Source organism: Rhinatrema bivittatum, chromosome 9, assembly GCF_901001135.1.
Source record: "Rhinatrema bivittatum chromosome 9, aRhiBiv1.1, whole genome shotgun sequence".
Taxonomy (NCBI): domain Eukaryota; kingdom Metazoa; phylum Chordata; class Amphibia; order Gymnophiona; family Rhinatrematidae; genus Rhinatrema; species Rhinatrema bivittatum.
Window position 1 is genome coordinate 209,082,217 of NC_042623.1, and position 23,317 is coordinate 209,105,533.

General features: G+C 42.3%; 1 protein-coding gene across 1 annotated transcript in view; it reads left to right on the forward strand.

Annotated features, from left to right (window-relative positions):
- The window catches only part of GYG1 (glycogenin 1), a 31,584-nt gene extending 9,246 nt beyond the window's left edge, over nt 1–22,338 (forward strand). The window contains exons 3-7 of the mRNA XM_029615726.1: nt 3,171–3,345; nt 5,192–5,354; nt 13,564–13,690; nt 20,259–20,475; nt 21,623–22,338. Coding sequence (XP_029471586.1) covers nt 3,171–3,345; nt 5,192–5,354; nt 13,564–13,690; nt 20,259–20,475; nt 21,623–21,784 — 844 coding nt within the window. The 3' untranslated portion in view covers nt 21,785–22,338. The remainder of the gene's footprint in view (nt 1–3,170; nt 3,346–5,191; nt 5,355–13,563; nt 13,691–20,258; nt 20,476–21,622) is intronic.
- Nucleotides 22,339–23,317: the final 979 nt, after the last annotated feature.

A 23,317-nucleotide genomic window follows, 5' to 3' on the forward strand; every position in this document is an offset into this window, starting at 1 on the left:
ACGCAGAACTATTACCCTTGATGAAGGACTGGGAGATGGTGATAGCAGTCCGAAACACGGCTCCATGTCAAAAAGTGCTACAATCCAGATAAGTCTAACCATTTAAATGATGGATTATATATATGGAATAATGCCAGTCAGAGTTTGAAATAGTCATTGACTTTATTCGTTTTAATTTGCAAAAGAACTTTCTCAAAAAAATATCTTCAACATCATGACCTATGATTATGCATAAGGCCGAGTTGAATAGGCGAAAGCCCTAACGAAGCCTATTATGAAGGTCATTGCCTAAATATTTTTGGTGGTGCAGCATCGCTAAAGATTGACATCGTGTGAAAAGCTCTGGGTTATTGTATGTGTATTGTTTGTTCCAACACTTTTCTACAATAACATCAAGTCCCACTCTAGTTATCTTTAAGTGACTTTAAGATTTACTAAGTCATCTTAGACTAGACTTATCACCTAAGAAGCTGTTTGATTTAGTAGGTTATAAATCACCTTTAATATAACCCTAGTGCACTTGCAGATTGCAAACATGCTTTCCAGCCAACTTGGAGAGCTACCAGGGAAAGCTGTGGCAGTAATGTGCTGCAAGCCTAGCTGTACACAATGCATATGACACTTGAAATTAGCTTAAACATGGAAACTAAAACCTATATTTTTAGTAACTACATCTTGGCCTCTAAAGGCATAAGATGAAGTACTTTTTTTAAGCTTAAACCCTGGCAAAAGGACATGATCCAGAAAACTACCAAGCTTCCACTTAGTTTGGAAGTGAACTGTGCCCAAAAGAAGCTTAGTGCATATGCAAACCATCTAGCAAGTAGAGGCAAAGCTTGTGTCAAAGCAGGCTTCAGCTAGTCTTTCAATATAAAGAAGCTGTGCTTAAATCTAAAAGGATAGTCAGTCAAAAGCTATTGCATTAGTAATAGTGGCACCCTGCATCACTTTAATGCACTACAAATCTTGTCAAATGTCACTATCCATATTGCTCTAGACTCCTAACTTTGCCCCACTATCCTGTTTGGGGGGGGGGGGCAGGGCAATGTTAATACCATATTGACTCTTAGCAAAGAAGGGACATCCATATACCATGCACTTAGGTTTTGGCTAAACAAGCAGTCTGACTATAGTGACATACTTAATCTGCCCAACAGCATTTCCCTTTGCACTAGATCTAAAACCTGTTAGAACAGCAGCCTCAGCTGAACACCTTTCCAAAGAGTCTAGCACTGGTATAAGTTAGATCATCACTAGGAAATTTACTGGTAAAGATTGTGGCTTGCAACTTCCATATTGAAGTATCATGATGAACAAATGCTATATCAGGTCAGACAAGGTCGTCAAGCCTAGAATCCTGTTGCCAAGTCAATTCAGGTCACAAGTACCTGGCAGATCCCATGGAATAGATGTCCTATTAAATCACAATAGCTTTCTTTAGTCTGCCTAGATGGCTTTGACACCTAGGGCAAGGTCATAACTTTTTTTTAAACCCTGTTATGCTACTCATTCTGACAATGTCCTTTGGCAACAAATTCCATGGCTTAATTGTACTGTCACTTCATGCATTCGTACTACTAAATCCAGCTGTTTCATGGAGTCCCATTGTGTTTTCAAAAGGTAAATAAACCATTTTACCAGTTCAACCTTACTCATAAGCTTCTCATGTCCCTTCAGCCATATTTTCCAAGCTGAAGACTGCTAGCTTGCACAGCCTCAACTATTTATCCTAGCACTTTTCCCCTTTGAGACAACTTCTATTTTCTAGTCCTGGTTTTTTTTTTTTTTCTGAGCTGGGGGTGACAACTGCACAAAGTGCAGTCTCTTTAGAGGTAACACTTTCAGTTTGTATTCATTCCTTTTGTATCTTTTCTAACACTTTGCTGTTTTGACCACTGCCACACAGCTGAGGATGTTTCCCCACAATGACTCAAAGGTCCTCTCTTCCTAAGTGACTCCAATACAAAACCCAGCACTGTACATTGCCTCATTTTTGTAGTCTTTAAAAGGTCCCTCTGCAGTACATTACAATTTTGAACTTTTGTGATCAAGGAACTAGATTAAACAAACATTCATATTAAACAAAGCAGTTAAATCCCTGGGTGGTAGTTGATAGCTTGCCAAGACTTGTCATGTCTTCTGACAAGTACATAGAAGGCAAGACACTCCATAAAACTTCTTGGATGCTAGACATAGATGCATTCATTAATGCAAGAGGCCCATAGCTTTACCAAGGAAGGTCTGCAATAAAGCAAAACTCAAATGTGTTCATCTAGGACACCAAAAGTTCTAAGCTGGCCTTGATCAGTGCTTTGTCAAAAGCTTCTGGCTGAAGCTTTTATAATATACTATTAGACTTTGTAACGTGTCTAGCTTAACTGAAATTCAAATGAAAAAGCTATTAAACAGCCACGGTGTACACTTGACACTAAACCCAAATATCAAACTTGTTAGCCTCATTGCTTTAGGTTTAAAATCTTTAGGACAACTTCTTGCAGCACTGAATACACAAGTTGAGGGGTTGGCAGGGGCAGATAGGCCAATCTGCCCCTGCCAAGGCCAATCGGGCATCCCCCTGTGGGCAGGTTGTGCTAGTCACATGGTCTGCTGAGCATGGCTGTGACAAAGCTGCACTCGGCAGACCACGTGGTATCACCTGGGTGGCGAATCCCCGGGCCAGTCTTCATTGGGAATCCGCTGCTGGGGGTTGGGCTAACAGATGGCACAAGCTACTCAATTTATGTATATACACGATTGGGTACCTGTCTGCTATATTGCTGCAAGGCCTTTTGGAGGCAAGCAGTTGGCATTAGGTTTTGGGTTCCCTAGAATGACCCTTATGCTTAACACATCTGACAATACCCATAAGACAAGCATCATGCTTGACATGCAGTACCTATTACAGATAAGTCTACAAATTGCATCTGGCAGATATTTTACTATTTTTAAACCTGTCTTAATGGTAGACAAGCCTGTACAGCAGCTATTGCAAAAGTAGCCTGCAGGCAGATTCCTATCAGGTAGGGTTAAAGCCTGTAGCCAATCAGTATGGCAGCCATGCCCAGTGAGGGGAGGAAAGGCAGTCTGAAGATTCACTGCACAATCTGACTTTGCCAGGTTCTGCCTATATGGTTTTCCTCAATCATGATTTGCAATCATTTTTATTGTAGAAAAGTACTCCACAAAGTCTATGATGAAGTCAAACAGGTGGATGTCTTGGACAGTGGGGATTCAGCTCACCTTGCTTTAATGCAGAGACCCGAGCTGGGCATCACACTAACAAAGCTCCATTGCTGGACTCTTACTCATTATTCCAAATGTGTCTTCATGGATGCTGATACAATGGTAAGGCTATTGTAAGACTAACTTTGGTGGGCTTAATATCTGGACCAAGCCAGACTTGTAGCATAAGCTTCCAATAATCCAGGGGAGTGTCTAGTTTTCACAGCTGTTTAAATCTGGGGTGCCTAGAGTATAGTATATTGCTACATGTTTCCTGGTCAATGTATACTTGTTGAACACATGCAGCCTGGTATGACTTTATAAATGGGTCTTTGGGACAGTTTACTTCTAATTCTAGTAAACTAGCAAGATCTTCCCCTTCCAAATCTAAACATTGCCTAGATTCTACTTGTAGCCTTGTCTGTATGACTAAGCCAAATCTTAGACTACATTTTTAGCAAACATGACAATTAGAATGATCAAGTTTATAGTAACTGTTTTCTGGACACTCAACAAAAAATCAGAACTGAGCATTGCTTGGCTAAAGACTCATCTATATTATATAACTTGTTTCCACAAGTCTCTTTGAAAGAATCTTGCTATGTCTGGTCTAGAATCTCAGATCTTGCTTAGCTTTGTTTAAAGGCAGTACCAGTTGTCTCTACTGCTTCAGTAACAGGTCATAGGTAAATGGATATTGGACACAACCTCAGGCACTCTTCTTTAATCAGGGGGCAAAAGGTGTAGAGGTCAAATTGGCAGTTATAAAATTCCCATACAAATTCTGCAATACTTCACTTACCCCACAGTGTAAATTGGGCAGATCAGTGCAGCAGACATCAGGCCATGCACTTCCAGGCATAGCCTGGTACAATTATACATAATTCCTTATTGTGAAGAGTGCAGCTCATGGACTAGGAGACAGCTGCATTGATCCATGTGAGTCAGAAGCAGCGTCGGCCAAGCAATTCTGAAGACAGAGGCAGGTTCAGCAGTCTGGAAGAGTTGGTGACCACATGTGGCCCTGAAGATGGAAAAGTCCACACGATTACAAAGGCTGCAACATCTAGCTGGGCTGGAGGGAATGGAACTTGGGAGAAGATACAGAGAGGCTGGGTGGGTAATAGAACAGCTTCATGTGGAGGCAGAGGATCTTGCTGGGGGTTTTGGGGGAGGAATTGAACCTGCTTTAAGCCAGGTGATAAAAGCTAAAAAGTTTAAAACCTGGAGGAAGGAGCAGGAGCTGACCCTAAGGGTAATTCTGAATAACTTTTCTGTATTGCATTTTAAATTGGACAAACTTGTGCTCTTTGGATGGTATGCAGAGTACCAAGCTTCTGGTTTGCTAGGAAACACATGCACATAGCACCTATGCATACTGCCTGAGGCCCAGGGCTGAACTTGTGCCTCACCACTACTGCAGGTGTCATGTTCAACCCACTCTTAGTGCTGCATTTTTGGGGCAGCATTGCCTCAACTTGTATTTTATTTAAGTTCTTGTATACTGACTATACAATTGTGGATCTGAACAGCTTAGAGTGCCTAAAGAGAAACTTAACAATACAGAATAAAAATGGACAAATTCAGTTGAATACCTTAAGATAAGGTTGAGGTTCAAGGAAAGAATTATACATGGCTAACATTCTATTCTATAGAACATCATCTGACTCAACTGGATTTGAGAACTGTGCCATGAATATTGGTCCCAGTCTTTCAGTGTTACAGGGGAATTACCAGTCTCTAGCTTTTCAATCTGAAAGCACTTGTCCCAAACATCTCTAGCTATGAGATGGCTTATATAAACCTCCTGCTCTGAGCATGATTGCAGTAGTTTGGTGCCCTGCAAACCAATAAAGAGAACTTGTAGGTCTAAAACAACCTTGTCAAAGGACTCTGCTTTAGTATGATCTTATCAATGCATGTTTAATTTTAAACCATGCTTTTAGTCTTGTGTTCTTTCCTAAACTAGGTTTTAACTAATATTGATGAACTCTTTGAGAGAGAAGAACTGTCTGCAGCACCAGACCCAGGCTGGCCTGACTGCTTCAATTCAGGAGTCTTTGTATATAGGCCTTCCATTGAAACATACAATAACTTGTTACAATTTGCTACAGAGAGAGGCAGCTTTGATGGTATGTATTGCTTGACTTGTACTAAATTCTTGCTATGTTTGGATTGACTTCTACAAAATACCTGATCTCTAGTTTAAGACCACCTGCAGTAAAATGTGCCTATGGCTGGAAGGGTAGATCCTGTGTCCTGCGACTACAAGAATCCCCATAGGCTACCTCAAAGCTGGTTTACCTTGGGCAGAGATCTACTCTAATCAAGTAACCCCTCTGGCTATCCATAGTCTGTCTAGCTTTTGTCCTGTCTTCTGGGCAGCATGGCAAGGACAGGAGCTGGGAGTACAGTGTAAGCCATAATGTTCCTTGCTAAACTCCTCCCCTTCAGTTGGTGGTACTTTCCTCTAGAGGGAAAGAGGCTAGAACATGGAGCAGTCTCCATGCCTGGAACCATTGGCATGGGGATGGGGGGCACAAGACTAGAGCCAGCTGGCATCCTTCTTGGCCCACCTCATCCCATCTGGAATGAGAGCTGCTTGCTGTGATGCCCAGAAGGGAGGGGCATCACAGCAAGCATGGTCCCATGGAGCTTGTCATGCTCACTCTTGGCAAGGGAAAGGGGGTGACTGCTTGGATCGGTGCTAGATTAGGTTGAATAACTTCCTTCATATCTCAGTAATTGTGGACTCAGGTGCTAGACAGACCAAAGATCTCTGCAGCCACATGTTCTCAGCAGGTGGGAGGAATTGAGGACCAAGATGGGAATTGCAGGGGGGCCTGAGGACCTTAAGGGAAGGCAGTATTGGGTGGGAATGGGTAACAGCAGGAGTGGTACAGAGGGGGAAGGAGATCAAGTGGGGTAAGAGCCAAAGATGGTTGGGAGAAGGGTTTGGTTGCCAGAGGCTACAGAGGATGGAATAAACTGCTTTATGGAGCAATTGGTTCAGGAGCTATTAGATTTAATTTAGTGGCATGCAGGATGTGGTGGGGCCACTTGGCAATTCAAACTTGGATCATGTTATCACTAAGGACTAGAAGGGGACAATATATAAATCTACAGCTCTTAACACCCAAATTTCAAAAGGGAAATGTCTAATAAAATGAGCAAAATAGTTAAGCTTTGTAGCTGCCTTTCAGTTTGTATTTTCCATGCCTGTTATATACTTAATCTTAAGAAGCAGTCAGATGCATTCCATACTCAAGGTGGAAAGTGAAACATTTTATCACCAGCATGGCTGTGAGGTAAGACTATTTTAGCAAAAATCCTTAAATTGGAAGAAGGATCCATTTGAAGAAAATAGGAAAGCATAAAACAGGCTAAACTTGGAACTAAGTTTGCTATAGAAGCAAAAACAACTTAAAATATATCAAAGCAAGAAACCTGTGTTGGTTGGACTGTTAAGATGACTGAGGAGGGTTAAAGGGGCTCTTAGGGAAGATTAAGGCCATTGTAGAATGTGAATTCTTTGTTTACTAAGGATGCTGGAGATACTGGTTAAAGAAGGCTTCAAGGGTGAGTCAGATGAACTAAAACTTGAAGATGTAGTAGGCCAGTGACAAACTAAGAGTAACAAGTCACCTGGACCAGATGGTATGCATCCCAGGGTTTTGAAGGAACTCAAATTTCAGGTCTTAGGTTACAAATTTTAACTATCACTTAAATCAATTGTCTCAAGACTGGAGGGGGACCAGTGTAACCCCAGTATTTAAAGGGCTCCAGGGCAATCTGGAAAACCATAGACCAGTGAGCCTGACTTCACTAAGTAAATTAGTGGAAACTATTAAGATCAAAATCAGAGCATACAGAAAGACATGGTTTAATGGAACAGCCAGCATGGATTTACCCAAGGGAAGCCTTGCCTCACATCTGCTCCACTCTTTTAAAAGGGGTTAAAACATGGATACAAGGCAAACAGGTAGATGTAATTTGGATTTTCAGAAGGTGTTTGTCAGTCCCTCTAGGCTTCTAAGAACTAAAGTTATGGGATAGGAGGCAATGTCCATTCATGTCTTAAACTAGTTTAGACAGGAAACAGCACTAAATGGTCCCTTTTTTCAGTGGAAAAGTGAACAGGAGTGCCTCAAGGATCTGTACCTGGGACCAATGGCTTTCAATATTTGATCTAGAAAGAATAAGTGAACTTGCAGATACAAAATTATTCAATACTAGGGATGTGAATCATGTGCCCAATCATTTTAACGATCTGGTTCAGCTGGAGGGAGAACAAAATCTGATCGGTAGAGATGTGAATCTGTTCAGATTCCAATTCACATTGCTATTTTTTTTTTTTTTAGTGAGGCCAGAGCAGATAAAAAAAAACCCCACCCTCCCAAACCCCCCAAAACCTTTTACATGTACCTGGTGGTCTAGCAGGGGGGGGGGGGGGGTGTCCAGGAGCCATTCCCTGCACTCATAGCTTCTGACCTACTATGGCACCGGTAGCCCCTGTGACATAGTGAGGGCAAAGGTGATCAGCACCATTTTGAGTACTGGCATCCAACAGCCAGTGCAGGAGGTCTCTCCCAGACCCCCACTGGACTTTTGGCAAGTCTTGTGGGGGTCAGGAGGGTCCCCCAAGACTTGCCAAAAGTCCACAGGGGTCCAGGAGCAATCTCATTCACTCAGGCCGTCAGCTGCCATAAGCAAAATGATGCCAACAGTCAGTCCCTGTAACATAGTGAGGGCAAAGGTGATCGGTGCCATTTTGAAACCAGTCCAGCACGCAGGGGATGGATCCTGGACCCCCCACTAGACCACCAGGTACATGTAAAAGGTTTTGGGGGTGGGGGAAGCAAAGGGGTCATCTGTAAAGGGTCAGGGTGGGTTTTTTATTGGGCCATTGGTGCCATTTTTATTAATGGCAGCCAACAGCCCGAGAGTGGGAGATCGCTCCTGGGACTCCCAGTAGATCACAAGGTATTTCTAAAGTTTTTTTTTGGGGGGGGAAGGTAAGGGATTAGTTTTTTAAAGGGTCAGGGTGGGTTTTGGTGTGCCGATTTTCCCACCCTCCCCCAAATAACTCCCATTAGTGGACACTAACCCCATTAACAATTTTTCATGATAAATCAGGGGAATTTCTAGTGTTTCATGCACTCTTAATTTTTGACGATTTAAATATCTGACTATTTTAAATCGTCAAATGATTCACATCCCTATTCAATACTTAAGTAGATTGTAAAATTTCAGAAGGACCTTGAGACTGGAAGATTGGGCATCCAAATGGCAGAGGAAATTTAATGTGGACAAATGCAAGGTGTTGCATATAGGAAACATAACCCATGCTGTATCTAATGTTAGGCTCAATATTAGGCATTTTTACCCAGGAAAAATCTAGGTGGCAATGTGGATAATACACTAAAATCATCAGCTCAGTGTGCTGTGGTAGTCAAAAGCAAACATTCTCATTCACCATTGCATTCCTAACAATGTCAATGCCTCTCTCTCCATGGGTGAGACCACACCTTAAGAACTGTGTACAATTCTGGTCACATTTCAAAGATAACTGCACTGGAGAAGGGTGACCAACATTGATAAAGGGGATGGAACAGCTCCCCTATGAGGCAAGGTTAAGCCTGTTCATCTTGGAGAAGACAGCTGAGGGGGAATATGAAAGGTTTCTAATCATGAGAACAGGTAGATAATCAGTTTACTCTTGGATAATAGGATTAGGGGGCACACCATGAAGTTAGCAAGTAGCACATTGAAAACTAATCCTTTAACTCTATGCACAATTGAGCTCTGGAATTTGCCAGAGGATGTAGTTAGTATAGCTGGGTCTAGTTTGGATAAGCTCTTAGGAAATATCCACTGCTATTACTAGCATCAGTAGCATGGGATCTACTTAGTTCTTGGGTACTTGGCAGGTACCTTGTAGCCTGGATTGGCCACTGTTGGAAACAGGATGCTGGGTTTGGACCTTGGTCTGACCAGTATGGTAATTGTTATGGATATGTTGGGACAGGGAGGATTGGATTAAGGCTAGGGGTACTAAACTAGTGGAAATGCTGGGGAAGGTGGTATCTCTTAAATGACTATCTGGTACTTTGCATCCTGAGTCCCTGGCTCTTGGTACATGAGGCCAACCATCCCTCCCTTAGGTCATGAGTCCACTTTCACTAGTAAAAACTTTGAATTATGGACACTACCCATCTGGCTTAATAAAGGGCAATCAGTAACTTCCAATTCGGGATATCTGAGGCACAGTGGGCTTCATGCATAGCTTTGCTTCCCTTATTAACATAATGACATCAGACCAAATGGTCCATGCAGTCTGCCTAGTAAATTACTCATGGTGGTAACTGCTGCTCTGTGCAGACTACACATGCACCTTTCCCAATATCTAGCATCGAGGGATGCCAGGCCCTCAAACTTTATCCTAGCACCTCTTCCAGGAGGGCATTCAGTGTTTACTGATGGTTCCTGAGTCATCCCCCCCCCCTCCCCTGGAGTTTCATTTAGTTACCCTTATCTCACGTCCTTTCCAACAGAGGCTTGAAGCTTGTGCATCGGGTACTTGAACAGTATCTCCCCTGTACCACCTCTGGTTATGTCACAACCTAAGGTATCAGCTGTTAGGCGATTACTTTCAGTTTTCATCTTGGGCTCAATGTACTAAGCTTTTCTTGATGCTCAATGGGACAATCAGTGAATTGGTCTTCTGGACCTCATGTTCACTTAAATACACTGTATAGATGTAGAAGTCTCCTTACTGTAATGAGTTTAGAATTCCCCCTATCAGTGCAGGAAGAGGTTGCTTGCCAACTAGTGATGTCATTTAGCTTGACAATGACATGCAGACATTTAAAGCTAGGTTTCAACTCTACCTGAACTGTCCTGTTAAGGATATGCATTCCTTGTCTTAAGGACAGCATAACAGTAAAAGCAATCTCTACAAGACTTAATCTGGCTAATTCTGGAGGCAATACCTCAAAGCAGAGATGGCCCAGACAATTCCATAATGGTATAGCATGAGATTTAAGGTGAACATATTCACAAGCAGAAAATGAGGATGTCTTGACCTAAACAAAAGCACAATGCTAATCTTCAGAAGCTTCAACATTGTAGAAGCATCTGAAAGGGGTAGACCTAGTAAGTAACTCCTTCTTCAGTAGCAGATACATAGAATAGCTTCCCTGTGGAGATGAGGTGCAAACAGACCTGGCACTCCTTCCTTGGAGAAGACCTATGAACTGAGGCCTCTAGCAGTACTACAGGAGCTGAATTGGGCAGGTGAGGACCTATAGCCTATTCCACTGCTAGAGTACAGTATGAATAAGACTAGACAAACTATGCACTAGAACATGGCACTGAACAGAGTTTGCTATCTTAGTGTAACTAGGGTATTGTTGCTTCATGAACTATCTGCACAAAGTAGCTGTTAACTCATGACCTTCTGTTAAGGGTGGCTAACTTGCTGAGCAGATGAGACTAGTCTAGACTGACAGATTCTCTGTAGCCAGTGGCAGACAATCACAACTTCTGTAGCCAGACTCATCCATAAATGGAAAAGCTGAGCTCACCAGGGTTCAACAAAATCAAGTGAAATCTACAATCTGCATACACCTGTTAGCTATTGCAATACTAAAACTGTTGCTTGAGACAATGAATATGGTGCAGAAATTACAGCCTCTATCTTGGCTTCTTATGAGATACTGTGCTACAGGAATATGGATATTGGTGAAATAGGCAGTTTTGACATCTTAAAATTCACAGGTTACTAATTGTTCTGTCTGGTCCTTGTACATGTGGTTAAATTAAACCTTTGTGCTTCTGCATGTTCAGTGCAGATTCCTTGAAAGCTTCACCTTACACTATCCCTCCTAAAGTATTACTGTAGGATACATGTCAAAGTCTTAATGGCATATACTATGCTTCATGCCCCTGTCTCATAAAGACCTACCAAAACAGTGGTTGGTAAATAGGCTGCATACACTGAAGGGACTAAGCAGTTGTAGCAGTTCTGATGTCAAGCTGGATACATAAGATGACAAGTTAGAATTAACTCCTCAAATCATTTAATTACTAATGCTTTTATATAGCATGGGTAAAACTGGAAAGCTAACTCTTACCTCTAGGTAGGAGCCTCAGATGAAGACAAGCCCTTCAACTTAATTTTCAGGTACATCAACTGTAGCCAGTCTCTGTGGCTAGCTTGCCAACTGTATTACTTTATTCTATAGTTGTACTAAACTTCAGATTGCTTTTAGCATTAAAACATATCTAACTCATGCTTTTTATCTTTAGTATACATTGGCTAACCAGTTCACTACCTTACTACACTACTCAAATTTTTCTATCCTAGTACATATTCCCATTCCAACTTGCAGTAATCAGGTGCCCCTTCTAGTATACCACATATCTAGTCTAAAGCATAATTGTCTTGGTAATTGGTGTAGGTATAATTTATTGAGCCCAACATGCTTATGTAAGTCCAGAGCTCACTCAAAGCTAAGCTTTCTAAGTAAGGATTCTCCATTAAAGTCAGGCTTCCCAGATTGCCACTGCTTTACAGATTAAAGTTCTGTAGTAATGCCTGGCTACTAAACTGGAAGAAATGCACATAATTTAGATTACTGAATACAGAGTTTAGTAAATAGATTCTGAATTTAACATTTAATCTGAACACTATAAATGCCTTGTATGGATTCCTTGGTAGTATTGCACAACTGGAACAGTTAACAGGCTTATGAAGACTTCAGTTTGGTTCAGATAGGATGGTACTTGGCATGAGTCTGCAGATAGTGTCTTCCAAAGTTGAGGTGGTTTTCTTTAAGGATGACCAAATATACCCATTATTGCACTGGCTCCCTGTTAGAATCGAGTTTGTCAAACCTCACTTGAATCTGCCACTATTTGGGAGACCAATATGAGTTAACAGCCAGTTAGATCAGTGATCTCTTGCAGCAGAGGCTACTTGTGACTCAGTTGCTACAAATTGCAATATTCTTACAGCTTAATATACTGTTTATGAAATAGAATCTGCCATACCCCATTCAAGGGGGATAATTCAACCCTTAAGTTGAAGACATGGCTCTTTAGACAATTAAAATTAGGAGGTATCTTGGTGGGGATGAGTTCTGGTGTGGTAGGCTCCCATTTGTTTAGAATGGGGGGAGTATAGCTGGCTTATCTCAATACCCTGGCCAGGTAGGCTCATGGTTTAAGGCCTGTGGTAGGAAAGGTTATCCAAACAGCAAAAGTAGAACTAGACCAGGTAAGAATTGGGAGGATAGATTGATGCAATGGTGGTACTAGTCCTGTAGCTCAGGATGGGAAGCTACATGCCCTAAGTAAGATGGAAAGCTAGTGTTCTCAGGCCTGCAATGGGAAACTATGGCCACTAGTGTGGATGTTGGCCAGGGCCAGAATCATCCCTCTGGCCTTGGGGCCAGTGAAGATTATCCAAGGCAGTCTGGGGAAACTTGAAGGAGAAGCAAGAACTAATATTCAGCTGCTAGAATATAGCCTCTACCTTGGCTTTGTTAGCAAGTTAACAATTCAAAACTATGCTTTGGTTCTAGTCCAGCTTTCCACTGCTAGTCCAGCTGTGGAAAGCTGGACTAGCAGTGAGTACATATTCTAGACACTAAATTCTTCTAAACTGGATGCAGTTATTGGGCTAAATTGGAAGATAGTATGGTATCAGTGGTGTGAAGACACACAACTGCTCAACATAATTCACTGCAGCTGCCTGATTAATGAAGTGTTAAAATATGCTGTAACATCTACACCTCTAAACTTGAGCATAATTCATAAAACTGGATGGAAGTCTAGATACAGATCTGTAAAATCTGCTAGCTTCACTTCTGTTGTGCACATGCTTTGCAGTAGTGTCCTTACAAACCAGTAAATTGTGGTCCTGATACACTAGCACTGCCTACCTAATCTGTAGGCACAATAGTGACTTGGAACAGATTTTCCACTGAGCACTGGAAATTGCAGCTCAAAGTAGAAGGGGTGGCCTAAATATAACTACAGACCTGGAGAATCTGTTGCAAACAATTGAAAGTCATCTTATTGCTTTTCAGGAAAACAAAGGTGCCTACATGAGGTAAACATGGATTTAACTTTAAGCCAGATCATTGTAGAAGCACAAAAGTAAACATAAATAGCTAAACTAAAATCCATGCATCCTAGGGGTATCCACCATGAGACTTGGGCTTCTAGTGCTGTAGCTTAACACGAAATTGGCTTTCCAAAGGACTAGCAGTCTAGCTTCAATGTCCTGTCTTTTTTTTTTTTTTTTTTTTTTTTTTTTTTTTTTTTTTCCCTTAGGTGGAGACCAGGGATTATTGAACAGCTTTTTCAGCAGCTGGGCAACATCAGATATCAACAAGCACTTACCATTTGTTTACAACCTCAGCACGGTTTCTACATATTCCTATCTCCCAGCGTTTAAAGCGTAAGTAGGGAACTTGGTTAAATGACCGGAGTCACTCTTAACATGTCAGCCTTACTGAAAGCTACTGCTAAACCTGACTGGAATTTATGGCCAAATCTGCAGTACTCTTGGGGTACCATAACCTGCATCACTTGACTCTAGTCTGTCCTAAGTGCTGGCCTTATCTACCAAAAACGTTTGCATCCAGAGCAAATCCTTTACGATTGGCTGGTCACTATCAAGTACCTAACTATAAAACATAGATGCTTGCCATTATAAAGAGGAGATTGAGTGGTAGACTTCTATCTGGAAGGATAACTTTCTGAAAGTTCTTGGGAGATTGCTGCTCCTAGCTCAGTGAATGCTAAAACTTGTTACATTATAGACAGTCTATCATTTCTAAATACCTCCCTTTCAACATTTGGGCTGAGCAGCCCCTGGTTGGGACACATGTGTTCAATGTGCTATTTTTACCCCTTATACAGTAAGGGGTAATAGCACCTGCAATATGCAAATGCATGTTGATGAGCCTATTAGTTATTCCCACACAATACAGAAAGTAAAACATGCAGCCAAGCCACAGGAGTTAATTTCAGCTGGCACCAGGAAAGTGTGCAGAAAAGCAAAAACTGCTTTTCTGTACACCAACTTAATATCGTAGAGGCCCCAAGAATAAAAATTAAATCGGCCCACAGGTTGGAAGACTGAGGCTCAACTTTGCCAGCATCCATTTTCCAAACCCATGGCTGTCTGCAGGTTCAAGAACACACTGGTAAAATGGAGTGTCTGTCAAGCCTGCTGACAGCTACCACTTCTGTCAAAAAGGAGGCATTAGGGACAGGCTAGTGGCCCTAGCACCTCCTTTTACCACAGGCTCTCAATTGCACACCCAGGAGAGTGGCCTGGGCTCTCCTATGGGTTTTTCTGTATCAGCCCATTTATGCATTAGAAGCTGGATTTAATCTTCAGTCTCTGTATAAAACAAGAGCTTATCAAACCCAGAAGGAAAAATGGTTAGAATAGTGTTTAACACTAGCATGCTAATTTAAGGACTAAGCTAAAATCAGAATGGTCGGTAATCACTTAAGCAGCTTTTGAAACAATGGTATCCCTACCTCCAACTAGTGATAGTAGCTCATCTAAATTCTAATGAACTGATTTCAGATAGCAGATGTAGTACTCCAGTGGCTATGCCAGTCTTTCTGGAGGTTGTCCAGCCCTAACAGGGGCATGATCTGTTCTACTGGGATATACAATGGAACATAAGTTTGTTCTAGGCTGAATGCTATATGGCCTGGAAAAGCAGAGCTAGAGGATTCTCACTATCCCTTAGGACAGGGGTCGGGAACCCATGGCTCGCGAGCCAGATATGGCTCTTTTGAGGGCTGCATCTGGCTCGCAGACACGTGTCGCCATACTTCGCGGTTCCCCGCTGACCCAGCTGCTCCCCGGTCCTCCGCCGCCCGGGCTTAAAATGCTGTCAGCCCGGGCGGAACGCGGCAGGACAGCTGGAGTCAGCGGCACCGGCGTGCTCTCTTCTCCTCCCCCCCGCGGCCCGGAAGAGGAAGTGGAGAGCATCGGGTGCCTGCGCGGGAAGAAGAGACCACACTAGCGTGGTCTCTTCTTCCGCGCAGGCACCCGATGCTCACCACTTCCTCTTCCGGGCCGCGGGGGGGAGGAGAAGAGAGCACGCAGACTGGAGTCATCCGGGTGCCTGCGCGGGAGTCATCGGGTGTCAGCCGGGTGCCAGCGCTGGAGTCATCGGGTGCCTGCGCAGGTCTTCCCGCGCAGGCACCCGATGCTCTCCACTTCCTCTTCCGGGCCGCGGGAAGAAGAGAGCACGCCGGTGCTCTCTTCTTCCCGCGGCCCGGAAGAGGAAGTGGAGAGCATCGGGTGCCTGCGCGGGAAGAAGACTGCAGCGCGGCTCGGAGGAAAATGAAAATCTTCAACCGCGGCCGATGGGACTCCGCCTTCGCCTCCTCGAGGGCTGAAAATGAAGGAGGTTAGCGTTGGGAGGTGGCTGCTGCTGCCGCGAGTTCCCGGGGGGGGGGGGGGAAGGGGGGGAGAGAGAGTGAATGAGCGAGCAAGCATGTGTGTTTGAGATCCTGTGTGTGTGAGTGAGAGATTGCATGTATGTGAATGATTGAGAGCCTGTATATGTGAAAGAGAGTATGTCTGTGATTGAGATCCTGCCTGTGAGAGAGAGAGCATGAATGTAAGTTTACCATTGGGAACCTGTATGTGTAAGTTTGTAATTGAAAACCTGTTTGTTTGAAAGAGTATGTGTGTATGATTGAGATCCTTTGTGTGTGAGAGAGATCATGTGTATGTATGATTAAGAGCCTGTGTGTATAAGTAAGAGAGAGATCATGTGTGTCTGTGTCTGACAGCTGGTTTAGGTGATGGAGCATGTGAGTATGTGATTGAGAGCCTGTGTTTAAATGAGAGAGAGAGACCATGTGTGTCTGTGTGATTGAGAGCTGATTTAGGTGAGGGAGCATGTGAGTATGTGATTGAGAGCCTGTGTGTAAATGAGAGAAAGAGAGGACATGTTTGTAAGCATGTGAATGAGAGTCTGTGTGAGAAAAAGACAGCATGTATTTATGTGATTGAAAGCCTGTGTGTGTGTAAGCGTGAAAAGATAGACAGCATGTGTGTAAATGTGTAATTAAGAGCCTATATAAGTGAGAGAGAAAAAACATTTGTATATGTGAGTGACTGAGAGCATGTGTGTATAGGTGTGTCATTGAGAGCCAGTGTGAGAGAGAGCGCTGGTATGTGACTGAGAGAGGAGAAAGTTCCAAGCAAACCACCCCACCTCCTGCTAATTCAGAACAATCTCAGGACACCTGGATATCAAACGTTCCCAGGTATGCAGAGCAAAAAAAATTTTGTATCCTTATTATTTTTCATTACTGGATCTTTGTGTCTGCTATTTTGAAATATTTTGTTGGTATCTGGAAATGTTTTATATGAGTTTTTAATTATTGGATATTCCACTCATCAGCTGTTTCGAAATATGTTCTTTTTGTTAGTACAGTTTTACTGCTGATTTATATTTCTTGATTTGTTTTATAAGGATGTGTGATGTTTCTTTTTTCCTTTGTTACACTGCATACAGAGACTCTGGCTTGTTGCAGTTTCCAATTCAGTTTTTTCTGCATGCTTCTTGTTATGCGTTTTGGTCTCTTTATTCTATGTTAGGTGAGGGACAGCACGTGATTCAGGTGAGGTTTTCTGCTGGCGTGTAGTTTCTGTGTAGGACTCTATAGCAGCCTGACTTGGTCCGTTTTCCTAATAGGAGATGTATTGGTGTCTTAAGGCCTGGTGTAATATTTTCAGAGACTTATTGTACTTTAAAAGTGTGATCTTACATAAAATGCACACATTTACTTGTATTTAGTTTTTTAAACATATTGTATGGCTCTCATGGAATTACATTTTAAAATATGTGGCGTTTATGGCTCTCTCAGCCAAAAAGGTTCCTGACCCCTGCCTTAGGAGGCAGCACCCAGTCTGCTTTTGACTTCAGTAAGGGAGTCACATGAGAATTCCATGTAGCTTTATGACATCAGGTTACTAGACTAAGGCAGCTGCTAGAGTCAGCACTACTTGGCTTCAGTTCAAATCTGGTCTGGGCCCCTTGAGTCTAAAGCTAAAATTAGACTCTTTAAATAAAGTACTCAAGCAAGTGAATTGCCCAGCTAGCTAAGGCAAGATCATGGTGATCAGTACTGCTTATTGATCAATGTTTGGCCCATGGGGATAGTTTTGGCAGCCACACATTTTTAGCATTCAGAAAAATTAATGTAGAAGCTTGCCACTAGCTTCTCTGAACAGACTAGTCTACCACAGGCTATCTGCAGAGGTGATCCTGACAAATGTCAAGGTAGCAGCTTACCTCAGTTGGCTAAACTACCATGCACAAACAGCTTGATGTAACTATCATAGGCTGACTGCTCTGGGTAACATGTCCCAAAAAAATAGGAAGTGATCCTGAAACAGAAAATGCCTTACACCATGTAAGAGCCTTGTTAGAATAACTTAATTGGTCCACTGAGGAAACAAGAAATGCAGCAGCTGCTAGGTCTGCTTTTAGAACACTTCCTGCTCAAAGCACAGAGTGATAAGCCTCTGCATTAATGGCTGCACAAGTCAGTCATGTAACCAAGCCCAATATTAGACTAGGTGTTGCATTTTTTAATTAAAGCTTTGTCCAACTCAAGACCTGTAAAACTACAAGGGGCTTGAACAAACTTCAGCATTCAGCCTAGACTTCCAACACTGGGTTCCCAAAGTCGCTCATCTTTAGGTGAGTGACTGTCTCAACTATATTCAGCAACAGCTAAATAGGTGCCTTAAAGGCTGCTATCTTAAGGTGCCTTGAACTACTAAGCCCTCTCTGCAGGACTAGATTTAAACTTAGTGCCTATAGGAAGCATGGGGAAAGTGGCTGCAGGATGACCAACTCCCAGCCTACCTTCTAACATCTACTAAACTAGTAGTATCCCCATTCTGCAGCAATTTGAACAAGTAACTCCAGCACAGGCCTGCCCTGCAGTACCCCACCCCTCCATGAGCTTCCTGTGCAGGGCATTGTAACAGGCAGCTGGAGGGCCCCATGCTAATCTAATACTGGTAGCATCAGGACACTACCACTTTAGGCCAATGCAATACAGTGTGGTCAGCTGAGCACATTAACCTGCAGTCAGACAGAATAGGCACTAATCAATCCCCTAATGCAATAAGGGGATTAGCACATTCAACACATCCAACGTGGAGTGAATCTAATAGGCTCATTCACATGCACTTGCATGTGATTGCTATTAGGCATTCACTCCTGATGCAAAAAGTCTGACGCACATTTAACTGTCAACTATTAATGCCTGCCTGGAGCAGGCATTAATAGCTGTGCACATCAAAGCAGAAAACTGCTTTTCTGTACTACCTTCCTACTTAATATTGTGATTAACAGGTAAAGTGGAAAAATGACACTCGGACAATCACAGTTTATCGGCATCTGTTTTTGTGATATGTACAGCAGTCACTAAAACAGATTGGGTTTGCGTTAGCAAGGAAGTGCTAGGGTTGCACAAGTGACCCCAGCACCTCTTTGCTAATGCAACCCCCTAATTTAAATATTGCATGGGGCACAATAAGAGCAGGAGCTGACTGTTCAGTGCCCACTTTCTACACTACTTTTATTGCATCGACCCCTTACTGAACATCTGGGAGGCATAGTGTGTAGCAGCAACACTCCCAAATCTATGAGGATTTGGCACCTGAGGTAGTTGCCTCAAGACTATATGCATAAAGCCAGGCCTGCCTCTTCCAGTATGTATGCTGAAGACTTGCAGCTCAAAGCTAAGCTAGTACACCAGTTTCCTGGTTGGTAGGCACTAAAACATTTCTAGAGCAGTGCTATGCAAATGCATGACATTCCTGTTCAATAGAGCTTGCAGTCTAATCAAGACAAACTAGTTAATGAGGCTGAATGCAGGCCAACAGGTTTAAGACTAAGTTAGATGGGCTTTAAACAAGGTGAGGGAATATGACAAACCAGCTTAGGAAGGCTATTCAGCACATGGTTCATCCAGGTGGCAAGCAGAGGCACTTCCAAGTTTAATACTACTTGACCAGGGGTAGGCAGAAATCCTAGATCAGCTGAGTTTCAAGGGACCAAGCTATACAAACCTTGTTAGATGACACGTGCCCTCTAGTTCATGCAGACAAAGCTTCAGGCTAGGGATACACTAAACCCCAGAAGCTTAGTTTAGCATACTTCTAGAAAAATGGTCTAGACAACTGGCTACTTTGAAACCAAATTTAAAACCAGCTAAGATGCCAATCTGGCAAAGTTTCAGCCATTAGTATAAATCATGTACACCCCATCTGATTCCTTAGCATCAGCTAATACATGGTCTTAAAGCACATTTCCAATAAGCCAATACAGTTCAAATGGGTTGCAAAATAGGTGGGCTGTCATGGAAAATATGGCTTCTCTGCACATGTACCTCATGCCAGAGGTTAGCCTGGCATGAGGTCCAATCAGTATGTGAAGCTTTACATTCCCCTCCAGGCAGTAAGAAATTCATGCAGAGGGCAGGTCCTGTACCGACTGCAGTGTTCCTCTGGGGTGGTAGGGGAACAGATTAGGCCTTCAGGAAGCTCTTAAGGCAACATGCTAATTTGTAAAAGGCATGTTGGGTTATACACTTGCCACTTAAAACATCTTGCTTTTCTGAAACAAGGACAACCAATTCACTGGAGTGGCAAAGATGTAAAACAAGCTCCTGAAATCACAACTCTTAACTTAGTTGTGAAGCTACATGTTAAATGCTGACACTGACAAACTTCAGCTAACTCATTAGCATGACAAACTACAAAACACAGGTCAATATGGTAACATCAAAGTGAAAATATAATATACTAAAACATAACTGATAACCTCTAATTCTAAATGCCAAACCTTATTTCCTATTCTAGATTATACCTAGAACACAATAGCATTCATGGTAGGAAATTGCCAGTTATCTAGAAACTTAACATGACTGGTTCATAAACTAACTAGTAACTATTGCACTGACAGGTTTGGAGCAAATGCCAAAGTTGTACACTTCTTGGGAAGAATCAAACCATGGAACTACACCTTTGACACCAAGACCAAATGTGTAAGGGAAATGCATCAACCAATGGTAGTCCATCCAGAGTTCCTCAACTTGTGGTGGGATACATTTAGTACCAGAATTCTGCCATTGCTAACAGAACATGGAGTTGTAAAAGATGCATCATCTGGCTTAAAAGCGGTATGTATTTCAAGGACACTAACTATAGATTATCTGGCTACAATTGCCAGGTCACTGAATACTATAGCATACACAAATAGTGAAACTGAAGGATAAGTCCACATGTGGGATCACAGTACACCTTTTTCAGCCAAGAGGGGTTATGGAGTAGTCTTGATTGCTAGATTGTGCAATGATTAGCCACCTACCACACACCATTCAAGTTTAATACCTTTAAAACTGGAAAGTAGCTGAGGGTTAGCAAGCTGCAGTAAGCAAAGGCACAGAATGCCTCAACCTGAGCCTACATTCTATGCTAAGCTCTGCTTGGGGGAACAATATAAGTAAGATCAATTGTTAGTGGCTTGCTAACTTGGTAGCAAAAGGTGTATCGTCATTCCCTCTTGCTGTTGTAGCAGCACTTTCACTTAATCAGCTCCATGCTTTTTGCAGACCTGCATGATACAACCTTGCTATCTCTGAACTTGGCAAGTAGTTAGTGCTAGACTAGTACTAGGAATGACTTAACTAAGAATACTTTAGTTTTAAAGTGGGTGCTGGAACACTTATTCAAAATGGTTGGTCCCATGTAGTGGAACAACCATGCTTGATCACAAGCAATTCCTCAAGTTCACAACCAAAATCAAGACACCTCAAATGCAGAAGACTTGGTTTTGGGTAGAACGATGCTGATATTCTGGCAGAGTAGCATGAGGAGGAATGGCTTGTAGCATAGATAGTGGTGTAAAACTACATTTTTGGCAGCAAGAGAATGTATACAAACACAGCTTGGATAGGAAAGCTTAGTAGTGTGACTAACCTTATTTGCTAATTCTCAGTTAAAATGTCCCTGCTTTCTAAGCCCAGTTTCTTCTGAGCTTTCTCTTGTACAATTTACTTCTCTAATACTATTCACAGCTATCGGGCTTGGTCTATACACTGGCTTTCTCTTGTGGCTTCTGTAGAGAGGTATGCAGAACTTACATCTCTATTCACTGTTCTGCTTTGTTTCCCAGAGTTCATGCTACTGGGGGAAAGCTGCCTTGAGCTTGTGGCACTGTTCACCAATGCTTGCCATCTTTTGCATGAACATTGCTTTGCCTTGCCATCTTTGTCCCTCATTTTTGGTTCTCAAATCATTTTGTCAATATTCCTACCTCTTTTGTAGGAGGAAATCACAGAAGCAGTTTCCCAGTTGTCCATTGCAGCACCAGTTCCATCTATGTCTTCAGAAGAACGCAAGGAAAGATGGGAACAAGGCCAGATGGACTACTTGGGAGAAGATTCCTTTGAGAACATCAAGAGAAGACTTGACACGTTCTTGAAGTAGGAGCTCTTGAGAAATAGCATTACAAGGACTTGTTCTAGAGACTTGGCATTAGTGTGACTAAATTGTCATTTGAAGGGTTTTCTCAGTACTGCATGTGAGCAGATTTAGTATTACAAATCGGCAGTCTACTTGCCATAGAACCTCTATTTACATTTTGTCTAGAATACATCTTCTACAGATGTTTTGGGAATACCAATGGCAGTAAACTGGCTGACATCACTCCAAAACCTTTCAAATTGGCATTATTCCACCTTGTAAATGGTCAAGATGTATTCATTCCTTTTGTTTCCATACTTAAGACCTATATTGGATTATCAAAGGATTCTGCCTTCATGTAAAGGTAACTGCCTAAAGTTAAGAGTAAATGCAAACTAAGTTGTATACAGTAGAAACTGCACTGCTTTATTCAAGTCTTTAAAGGAACACAACTCAACATATCTCTGTACTACAAATGCTATAGAATGCATTTCCTCAATTAAGGATGACTAATTACAATTGACTTTGCTTTGTGGCACTGAAATTCAAAATAAAACAGCTTGTCTGGTTAACGTCAAGGTTGCAGCCTGCCCAAGTACTTGGTTTTAGTGGTTGGCTCCATATTGGGTACAAATAGTCTCAAATCATGAAGACTTGGTTTCAATGTTAGAAAAATGGTGCTGCCTCAGACCTACAGCTTTCTGCATTTCAGGGGTTGGAAGATCTAAATAGTCTGGAGCAGTGATTCCCAAACCTGTCCTGGAGGACCACTGGACTAGACAAACAGCCACAAATTCAATGCTTTCCTCTGTACAGGCAACTTCAGACTTCCATATTTTCCTAGAAATTCTTTCTTTATATATCTAGTGACAATTTTACTGTTAGCCTACCTCAATTTAGCTTACCATTTAAATCAAAGATGCTAGTTTAAGACTGGGAACTGACCAGACATAACAAAGGTTATGTACAATTAACTTTTTCAGAGGAAAGCAATAGACCACCCCAATCTACCTAGTTTCTGCAATCTACACTAACAAGGATACATTCCAGTTAGCAGCCAGGGTGACTACCAGCAAGATTCCTCCTCAGGCATAGAGGAACATACAAGAGCCCCTGTCTTTGTAGTTGAGACAATGTCATTTAGGAAAGTATTTAGGCTAATGCTAGTTCATAAAGTAAACTGCAAATAAAATATTCAAAACACCCTAAATAGAACACTTATTATTCAGTGGCACACTTCTTTATCCTATGTATATCAAATGCTGATAGCACTGCTGTGTTCCAAGGAATTAATGCCTAATAGGAATTGAATTTCCCATACAGCAGCCTATAGGGAAAGCCTGCTTCTACCTTCAAAGCAGGGCTACCCAGCCACAGATTCCATTCCAGCCTCTTACCTTCCTGATACAGGATCTGGACAGCAACAAAAGCTGGCACTCTTCATTCTGACCCATACTAAAGTTAAACTGCTGATAGGCCAGGCCCTGTCAGCTTAAGAACATAGGGCAATGAATCAAATTGGAGAGGAAGACTAAGGGACAAGGCAAATACACACTA